Source organism: Saprolegnia diclina (assembly GCF_000281045.1).
Source record: "Saprolegnia diclina VS20 unplaced genomic scaffold supercont1.3, whole genome shotgun sequence".
NCBI classification, from domain to species: domain Eukaryota; phylum Oomycota; class Saprolegniomycetes; order Saprolegniales; family Saprolegniaceae; genus Saprolegnia; species Saprolegnia diclina.
In genome coordinates this window covers 265,781-274,692 of record NW_008246070.1, presented here as the reverse complement: position 1 = coordinate 274,692, position 8,912 = coordinate 265,781, and the positions used below count along the sequence as shown (strand labels likewise).

General features: G+C 59.4%; 8 protein-coding genes across 8 annotated transcripts; 5 read left to right on the top strand and 3 right to left on the bottom strand.

Annotated features, from left to right (window-relative positions):
• Positions 1–94: 94 nt before the first annotated feature.
• Positions 95–1,782, top strand: SDRG_01201 (hypothetical protein). The gene is made up of 5 exons (XM_008606718.1): positions 95–118; positions 165–779; positions 824–955; positions 1,001–1,263; positions 1,309–1,782. The coding sequence occupies exons 1-5, from the start codon at positions 103–105 to the stop codon at positions 1,723–1,725; spliced, it is 1,443 nt and encodes a 480-aa protein (XP_008604940.1). The 5' UTR covers positions 95–102; the 3' UTR covers positions 1,726–1,782.
• SDRG_01200 (hypothetical protein) lies at positions 1,767–2,856 on the bottom strand. The gene has a single exon (XM_008606717.1). It carries the CDS (start codon positions 2,783–2,785, stop codon positions 1,811–1,813), a length of 975 nt encoding a protein of 324 aa, XP_008604939.1. The 5' UTR covers positions 2,786–2,856; the 3' UTR covers positions 1,767–1,810.
• A 287-nt stretch (positions 2,857–3,143) lies between these two features.
• SDRG_01199 (hypothetical protein) lies at positions 3,144–4,375 on the top strand (the record flags this gene model as incomplete). The annotated part of the gene is made up of 7 exons (XM_008606716.1): positions 3,144–3,197; positions 3,247–3,288; positions 3,348–3,582; positions 3,626–3,732; positions 3,777–3,898; positions 3,947–4,052; positions 4,097–4,375. 7 exons carry the CDS (start codon positions 3,144–3,146, stop codon positions 4,373–4,375), a joined length of 945 nt encoding a protein of 314 aa, XP_008604938.1.
• Positions 4,376–4,378: 3 nt separating this feature from the next.
• Positions 4,379–4,891, bottom strand: SDRG_01198 (hypothetical protein). The gene has a single exon (XM_008606715.1). The coding sequence runs from the start codon at positions 4,745–4,747 to the stop codon at positions 4,412–4,414; it is 336 nt and encodes a 111-aa protein (XP_008604937.1). The 5' UTR covers positions 4,748–4,891; the 3' UTR covers positions 4,379–4,411.
• A 517-nt stretch (positions 4,892–5,408) lies between these two features.
• Positions 5,409–5,843, top strand: SDRG_01197 (glycine cleavage system H protein; the record flags this gene model as incomplete). Its single annotated transcript, XM_008606714.1, has 1 exon — positions 5,409–5,843. One exon carries the CDS (start codon positions 5,409–5,411, stop codon positions 5,841–5,843), a length of 435 nt encoding a protein of 144 aa, XP_008604936.1.
• A 448-nt stretch (positions 5,844–6,291) lies between these two features.
• On the top strand, positions 6,292–7,341 carry SDRG_01196 (hypothetical protein; the record flags this gene model as incomplete). The annotated part of the gene is made up of 1 exon (XM_008606713.1): positions 6,292–7,341. The coding sequence occupies one exon, from the start codon at positions 6,292–6,294 to the stop codon at positions 7,237–7,239; it is 948 nt and encodes a 315-aa protein (XP_008604935.1). The 3' UTR covers positions 7,240–7,341.
• Positions 7,342–7,346: 5 nt separating this feature from the next.
• Positions 7,347–8,164, bottom strand: SDRG_01195 (hypothetical protein). The gene has a single exon (XM_008606712.1). It carries the CDS (start codon positions 8,120–8,122, stop codon positions 7,487–7,489), a length of 636 nt encoding a protein of 211 aa, XP_008604934.1. The 5' UTR covers positions 8,123–8,164; the 3' UTR covers positions 7,347–7,486.
• Positions 8,165–8,244: 80 nt separating this feature from the next.
• Positions 8,245–8,877, top strand: SDRG_01194 (hypothetical protein; the record flags this gene model as incomplete). Its single annotated transcript, XM_008606711.1, has 5 exons — positions 8,245–8,299; positions 8,344–8,433; positions 8,486–8,594; positions 8,660–8,845; positions 8,868–8,877. The coding sequence occupies 5 exons, from the start codon at positions 8,245–8,247 to the stop codon at positions 8,875–8,877; spliced, it is 450 nt and encodes a 149-aa protein (XP_008604933.1).
• Between the last annotated feature and the right edge of the window lie 35 nt (positions 8,878–8,912).

Below are 8,912 nucleotides of genomic sequence, written 5' to 3'. Positions count from 1 at the left end.
CGTTTAACCACATGCTGGACCGGTAAAAGGTGCGGTCAAAGGTGTTTACCCCAGGTTAAAATCGACAATGCGCTGGTTGGTTCATTTTCAAAGGCCGCAATCATGGAGGTTGACACTGGTATCGAGCCGCATGGACCTCGACGTTGGTCTCACTGCGTATATAGAGGTCCCTGCCGTCGCGCCCCAAGGCAGCCCTGTCATCCGAGACAAGGACTACCTTTATGCAGGGCGGCGCGCCTTTGCCGTCTGGATGGACTGGCACGAGTGGCAGCAGGTCTACCGCGCGCTGTTTGCTGTCGAGCTGCATCTGGACGCCTCCAATGGCGACAAGCTACGTGGCCTTGCGCGCATTGCTGCCTGGCGCGCTCGCAGCGATGTGCCCATTGCGATTGAGGTCACGGCGCAGCTGGCAGAGATCAGCTGCCACGATGGGGCGTACGGCCTCGCGACGCCTGGCCGGTCCATGTACCGGTCGTACGAAGAGCTGCGGCTGTTGTACGCGGCCACCATCTTGCGCTGCGTCAACGGTCTTGTCGACGCGTCGCAGAAGGGCGCGTACGCGATGCCCGTGAGCACGCTCGCCATGCGCATTGGTATTCCGCTCTGGGTCGTCGACATTCGGCACGAGTCGGCGCACACCAAGCTGCCGGCGCTGCCGACGCTGCAGCTCGCAGCCCAAACGCTCTGGAAGTGGCTCTTTGAGCACTACTGGCAGCCGCAGGAAGCCTCGTTTCTCGACCGCGTCGCTCGCATCGAGGGTTTGCTGCGTCGCTGTCTCGGTAGCGCCATGTACCAATGTTACCACTGGCTCACATTCCAGTAGAAACGAACGAGCCGCTTGGACCGCTCATGGTGCAGGATCTCGACGCACTTGCTAAAATCGCCGTGCCTCTTCTTGTCTCGGGCCCGCCGTACACGGCGTCGGCGGCGCCCGCCGATCCCATGGCACCCAAAGGTACCGACAATATTGTCCTGCGCATTCGGCACAAGGCGCGAGTAGCTCTAGGCTTGCTTTTGGCGCCAAGCACAAACGAGGCCAGCGCGATGTCGCTCTGCCGCGAACTCCAGACGATCTGGCCGCTCTTCGACGCTGCCATGGTGGTCGCGCTCGCCTCGCACGTGACTGCGGATCCGTCGGTTGTCGCCAGTGCCTCCAAGTGGATCTTCTTCTTTGCACAAGGCGACGCGTGGGTCCGTAGCGATGCCTTTCTCGACGGGCTCGCCGAAGCCCACGCAATCCTGCGTCAGAGTGACCACTTAGATGTTCGCTCCTTGGATCCAGCAAGTGTCTTATCGAGGTACCTGTAGGTCCAACCACTCGCTGGCACTCTCGCCACGTACATGGATGTGCCCACGACGCACTGCCGACTCAACATGCCCGCGGCACCGGCAGCGGCGTGGACGCGCTGTGCGACCTGGACGCCGACGCCACTTGGTCTTCACACGCCGTTTGGCGCGGTAGGCAAGGACTGGACGTTCAGCGACGCTGTCGACGACTTGAACGCGGGACACATGGTTCTGCTGAGCGACCTTCCGGCAGAAGCCCCCGACGCGCTCGATCCGCTCGCAGCCTACGAAGCGTCCTTCTTTGACAAGCTCACGCAAGCGGTCGACTTGGACTTGGCGATTGCCAACGAGATTGAGCAAGTTGGTCAAAACAGCCACAACGAGAACGTCCCCGAAGACGAAGTCTCGCGCCTACAAGACGCCATTGAGATTTGGTAGGTAGTATAATTTACGAATCGATTCAAATGTTAGTACCAACATGTTCGCAACAAAAAGCATACTAGTATATTTTTTCAGTGTTTAGTTAGTACATGTAGTACATGCGAGGTTGGGCATTGTAAGAAGACTCGTGCAGCGTGGGGCGGTGGGATATACCCATTTGCGACAGCCAAAGCTGGCGGTCGCGCGTTTCTTGGGCCTCTTGGAGACGCTGGAGTCGGGCGATCTCGGCGGCGTAGTCGACTCTCGGCGGCTGCGGGGCTTCAATGTCAAACACTATGTCTTCGTCGCCCACGACCTCGCGCGCCACGGGTACACCGTTGACGCGAACGGTGACCGTCACGGGCTTCTTGCGCTGCACTGGCGGCTGTTGCGTCGGCGTGACGATGCGAATGTGCTTGGGCTGTGGCGGAGTGCGAGCTTTCTGCTGCGTGGTGTGGTTCTGTCTCTCGTGCGTCGGCGACGGGGACGACTGCATGAAGATAAATGGCATGGATGTCTGCGGATGCGCGGTTCTTGGTGGTGGTGTCGCCTCTGGGGACTTGACTGCCGTAGCGCGCTTTTGCTCTTCCCTCGACACGACGGGCACACGCTTGAATGCATACAGGGTACTGGTTCGGGACGTCGAACTTGACGGCTTGGTCGTCGACTCTGCAGCGACGTGGTCCTTGTCGTGCGCTGCTCGTTGTTGGTGGGAGCTTGGTTCTTCTGTTGTGCTTTCCTCGTCACGCGGTGTTGGTTCATCGCGTTGAGTCTGCTGCTCTGGCTCTTGCGCATGCAGCTCTGTCGTAGTCTCGGGCGTCATCTCGGTGCTTGAAGGTTCTTGTGTGATGGCCGTTGGAAGCTCCGGGTGGGCCTCCTCGTCGGGCACGTCGGCTGCCATGGGCTCACTTGTGTTTTCTTCTTGCATGCTATCCACGCTGGCTTTGTCGTGTGCGGCGTCGATCGAGACCTCTTGCACACTGCCCTCGGGCGTTGGCATGTTGACGATCTCGTAGTCGTCGGTCGTCGTGGGCGTCGCCTCCGTTGGCTCCGCGCGGGGCTTCTCCATGTAGCTCATGTTGCAGCTCGATAGTAAATTTGGTAATGAGCTGCCATCTCGACGTCAATGTCTTCGACGGGACGTACGCGAATTCGCGAACAAGATGCGCGAAAAGCTCGAAAGGTCTCGAAAAAGCACTATCCGGATATTTATGTATCCGGACGCGCCACGACCTTGCCACGTCATGCTCTTGGTCAGGATGCGCTTTGCAGCAACCATGAAGAGCAGGCACATCTGTATTCATTCAACTTCACAATCCCAATGCCAGAGCAAGCAGCAGAGGATAGAGCAACGCAGCTATCCTGTTGCACTAATAACGTTAGCACCTCTGGGTCACGTCCACCAATCAGAACTCGTGTTTGAACTTGGGGCAGCCATGGGCCATCGGGTCCGGTCGGAAGTCGTCGATGAGATCAACGGCAGCGACGAAGTACTGCCTCGTTACCGACGCTTGCCGTGTCACCAACTCTATGGCATAGCTCTCGGAGGACGGCTTCACGACGTTGCGCATACAGCCTCTGGTATGACCTCCTGCTAACGTTGGCCATCGAACAAATGGCTCCGGACGCCGCCAGCGTAGGCCCGCCCGAGCGATATGAACCCGCCAATGATGGACGCTGATGGAGATATCCACGTCGCTCGAAAGCGCATGAAAGCAGCGGTGAGCGAGATAGCGTTGCGTGTACAGCGCGACTGCTTCTCGAACAAGTCGGGCGTGCAGGTGTGGCGCGCCGCGTTCCTCCTCGTCGACTTTGCACTCCACCACGCCAGTGTCTTTGCTGACGAAACGATTCTCGAACTTGGCTGTGGCATTGGTACATCCTCTTCCTTATACGCTCGGGGGATGAGCTCGTGTAGGCTTCGTCAGCCTCGTGCTCTCCGGCGTCGCCAAGCTCGTGCTCGCCACGGACCACAACGTTGATGCCCTCGCGCTCGCTGAAGACAACCTTCGCTGGAACTTGCATGTAGGCAATCATCTGCATTTGGTTGTCGGTTGAATCGTGGTTAGGGTCCGTGCCGATTGCGCCGTTTGGATTGGACGAGGCGCGCGTTGCTGCCGCCCGAAGAACCGTTCGGCTGGTCGAACCGCGATCGCACGGCGCTGGAGCGCGCTCGCTTTGTGCTTGCGAGGTAGTGTGTGCTGTGCGGCAGCCATCTACTTCAAAACCGTATGCCTAGTGACGTGTTCTATGACGATGACGTCGCAGTTGCATTCTTGGCCAAGCTCACCGAGCTCCTGCTGGAGAATGCAAGCCGGACGGCCATTATCGCCACCGAGAAGCGGGTGTCATGCCTCTTGTCAGCGCAGCAACTGACGCGGATGCGTAGGCCGTGTTCTCGGCGGCGACGTTATCGGTTGCCCACCTCGGTTATGACGTTTTCGAGGCCAGGATTTGCCGTCATGTACCACTCACGTCACTCAGCTTGACCGAGCCGCATCGTACGCGCTACACATGCGAGCAGTGTCTGGCGAAAGAGGCCAAGCCCTTCTTGGCGGCGACGCCCCTGCCCACGCACGAGGTCCCCCAAGCGTTTGCCTACGACCGACAAGAGATGCTCGAGCTGTGGTTCATACACGGCCTCGTCAATGCCCATGACGCAGCGTAGTCGTCCATACAATACGAGATTCATTATACGCAGCGTCTACATGGCTGCGTAGTCCATTTCGCTGTCGAGGAGCGACTTCATGAGCTGGTTGTCTTCGTCGCGCGCGACGTTGCGCTTGTGCTGCGTGTACACGATGTACGCGATGATGCCGAGCATCGCGACGCCCGCAACAAAGATGACGCCGGACCCCAGGAGCAGCGAGACGTTTTCCTCGTCGCGGGCCGCGTCGCGCGCCGCCTGTTCGGCCTTGGCCACGTTCATCGCGTTCGTGTTCTGGAGGAGCCCGTCGTGCTCAGTGACTGTCTGCGCGCAGACGATCGCGAGCGCCTGTAGCAGCATCACCGTCTTCATGGCTTGTCCTCGCATCTCCATCGGGCTTCTGACGTCTCGTCCACGCAAGGGAAATTGGATCCAAGATGGCGCTTGGTATTTATACTGCGATCTTCTCAACCGAAAGATCCGGTTACAGCGTTGAGAGTTGCTGCGAATCTTGCTCCGACACTCGAAGGCTGCTAGCACGAGCGCCACTGCAGCGCGAACCAAGTTGCTCACGTGCATCGACGACCTTCTGACAAGCTTGTATCGCATGGCGTGCACTTGCAGCCAAGTTCACTTGGGTGGATTCCTCTGCACTGCGACCACCCAGCACAATGGCAAAGTCGACTTGGCCATTCATCCGCGTCGATACCATCAAGGCGACCGAGACGTAGGTCGGGAGTACGCGTGCATTTGACGGTCTGGCATCGACGCGGGAAGAACCTCTCAGACTGCATGGAACGGCGCAGTTGATGTCTTTGGAAAACAAATGCTGCGCAATCTGGTGAGAGATCCCAATTGAAGCTTGAATGTAGCCCTATTCATTGGCTTGGAACCGGGTGCCCACCCAAGCGTATCCGGAAAAGCGCTCTCGGCATAGAGAAAGCAAGTTGACAGTCGCCGCAGCTGGCGTGCTGTCCGGATACGAGCATAAGATCTGGGAGGCTGACGCTGGACGCTCGAGGTCACTTTCGATTTTGCCCACCGTCGCCAAACAATGTTGTCCCGTGTCTTCCGCTCCGCTGTGCGTTCGCCGGCGCTCGCCCGCCGCAGCTTCGCGACCAAGTTCACGCCCGAGCACGAGTACCTCATCATCAACGGTAACGAGGCCACGGTCGGCATTACGGATTTCGCGCAGACCGCGCTCGGCGACATTGTGTACGTCGACCTCCCGAGCGTCGGCCAGAAGTTCGCCAAGGGCGAGTCGTTCGGCTCGGTCGAGTCGGTCAAGGCTGCCAGCGACGTCTATGCGCCGGCGTCGGGCGAAGTCATCGAGGTCAACGAGGTTCTTGCCGCGTCGCCCGAGCTCGTCAACGAGAGCCCGCTCGAGAACGGCTGGTTCATGAAGATCAAGCTCACGAACCCCGCCGAGACGAGCGAACTCCTCGACGAGGCGGCGTACCAGAAGCACTGCGATGAAGCCGACCATTAAATAGACTCGTCCTCGTAGCGTTGTTAGTTTACGTCCCTTTGCTTTTCATGTTATTTTGCGCACTTCCATCGGAGCTTCAATGTGCGCGACCACCAAGTCATCGTCGCTAGTGATGACACCGTATCCTGCTTGTTGTCAATGTGAACTATGGACCTTCGAACGAGACCATTCAGTGCAGGCGTAGCCTGCCCTAATGGCACGGTGGCAGCCTCTCGTTGGCCACAATGCCACGTGCAATCGCCCAACTTCAAGTCGAACCAGATGGCGCCTGCGCTTGTATGGGCAATCAAAGGATGCGCCACCGCGGACATGCAAAGCAACGGCCCTGTGCCAACAAGCTGCGGCAGGTCATGTAGATCGTCTCTCTTGCGCAGGAAGGAGAGGGCGTCTTCGCATCAAACCAGGTATCCGGTTACGGATAAAGATTTAAAGTCGTTCCATTTTTGCGATGGCCAGGCTGGCGCTGGCAAGTATAGTCATCAGCCCCGTCGCCGCGCTCTTGGTGTGGTCGCCAGCGAATGGGCCGCGGGTGACATTGTCGACCGACTATCCTGGGGGGTGGGCCCCGAGCAAAGCGAGTTGCGTCGACATCTGCGTCGGTGCGAGCCCATACCCAACGTGCTTTACAAACACGACCGACTGCGTCCACAAGCGCCAAGCGCCCGGCGACTACGACACCTTGCTTCTCGACCAGCTTTTTCTCCCGCAGTTTTGCCGCGACTTGCTCACGGGCACCGACCCGACGCTGGCCCACCGCCCCGTCGCGGCCTACCCGCTCGGTATCTCGTGCAAGATGCCGTCGGTGCCGAGCCGCCTCTTGATCCACGGTCTGTGGCCCAATTACGACGGCGGGTACCCCGCTTGCTGCAATACGAGCGCCACGATCTTGAACCGGCCGTTCAACCCGCATACGTGGACGACCCGATTCCCGTCGTTACTGGCCGACATGACCGACGCGTGGCGAGACGCGACGCAGCTAGTGCCCATCGACATGGCCTGCGAGCTGTGGAACCACGAGTTCCAAAAGCACGGTCTCTGCTACACGGATGCCAGTAGCGGCTACGAAGACGCCGCCGCGCGGTACTTCACCGATACGTTGCACGTGGCGCAGCGCCTCGCCGCGGCGACGACAGCCATCAACGCAGTCGCGGCAAGCGATATGCCTATGGTGACTACAGCGATGCTCCAGAGCCTCTATTCGCACACTGTCGAGATGCATTGCGTCCAACGAGACAATGGAAGCGTCTTCCTATCGGCTGTTCGGAGCTGCTGGAGCAAGCCTCGCGGCGATATCGCCACCGCAGTGCAAGTCGACTGCTCGAGTACGCGTGCGCCTGACGCGTGCCCACCCAACGCGCATTTGTCCGTCGCACCGTACAAGGCACCACAGGACTGAGCTCACACGGGCGTGCTGACCGCGAGTAGGGCCAGCCGAGCGTTGAATCCAAGTCGTCGTGTGGTACTAGTTTGGTAGACCTTCTAGAGAGCTGATACTCGCTTCTTGGAGTATTGCGACGATAGTCAGCCGCTAGTACTTAGTATGCACATACTAGTAGAGGCAATGCCACAGCGTGGTGGCGGCATGCGCATATTCACAGAACGACGAGGTGGGTTAGTACGATGATTAGAAAGCCGGCGCGCAATCATCTGTCCGAGTGGCGCCGTGGGCCGACGCGCGCAGTGTCTTCGTCGTCACAGAGGCAGTTGATCCACGTGTCCATGCACCGAGGGCACGTGTCGGCAGCGACGCGGGCCTTTCGCGGCGACTTGCTGTGGACCGGCTTGACAGGTCGGGGGTTCGGGGTTTTGCGCACGTCGTCCGCCGGGTGTATACGCGGGCGGGGCATGACGTTGGCCTCGTCCAGCTCAAGGAACTCGACGATGAGCTTCCTTCGGATCGTAGCATCCGTGTGGGCGCACAGGTCGAATGGGCACTCGAGCACGTGGCTCAGCATGTCCTTAAGGAAGAGGCAGAGGCTGTCGATGCGCTCCGCGATGACGCTTGTCTGCGCCGCCAGCAGAGGAAAGAGCGTCCGGCTTGGGAACGGGTACGACTTGATGTGCTCATAGTGCTGGCTGCAGCGGTCGCAGTGGCCTTCAATGAGGCACAAGATTTGGTTGCGGAGTTCGTAGAAGTCCGAGTACCGGCGCTTCGCCGTGTACTTGTGGTCCGTCGAGAGGTTGCGCAGGAAGATGATGTACATCGTGCAGCGCTCGTTGCCGTTGGCCTTGTCGACGGCGTCGCGGTCGGCCTTGAGATACAGGTCCAAGTGCTCCATCCTCCGTTGACGCCTCTGTGACTCACGGCAATGGCGGTTGAGGCAAAATTCGGGCGAAATGTCCTAATATAGGAACATAGAATCAGGATTCTAGGCACGTACGCATTCTGTCGCTTGGACCGATGAGCTTTGGGAAGACCAACTACCGCGTCGGCGGAACCCGCGGTGGCCAAGACCGTACGCTGCCCTCCTGCCGCTACATGGGCTCACGCCCACCATAGAGTTCAAGTGGGACGACGTCAAGAACGACAAGTACCGTGAGAACTACCTTGGCCACTCGCTCCAGGCGCCCGTCGGCCGCTGGGCCAAAGGTACGTGCTACTGCATGCACCTTTCGCCCCATGACCACCGCCTTGCATGTAGGCAAGGACCTCACGTGGTATGCCAAGACCAAGGCGGAGCAGAGCGCGGCGCTGGCAGACGAAATCGCGCTGGCCCGACAGCGCGACGAGGACCTCATGAACGAAGCCCTGTACGTTCTTCACCATCCTATTCCAACTTGGCGCGTTGCGTGGCCTCATGCAACGTCTGTATTAGTGGTATTGCGCCAAAGCAGCGCCGCCAAGTCGGAGGTCTTGATGCGAACGAGATGAAGGAGCTCCTTCGCCGTGGTGTGACGGAGCGGGGCGACGCCGATGCCGAGCGCGTCCAAGGCGTGGGCGCTGCCCACTTTGTCACGGGGTACGAAGACCCCAACTACCGCAAGACGACCATGGCCGAGCGGTACGAAGCCAACTACGGCAAGGAAGACTTGACGTACGCGATTCCGGGCTCGGCGACCGCAGACGAC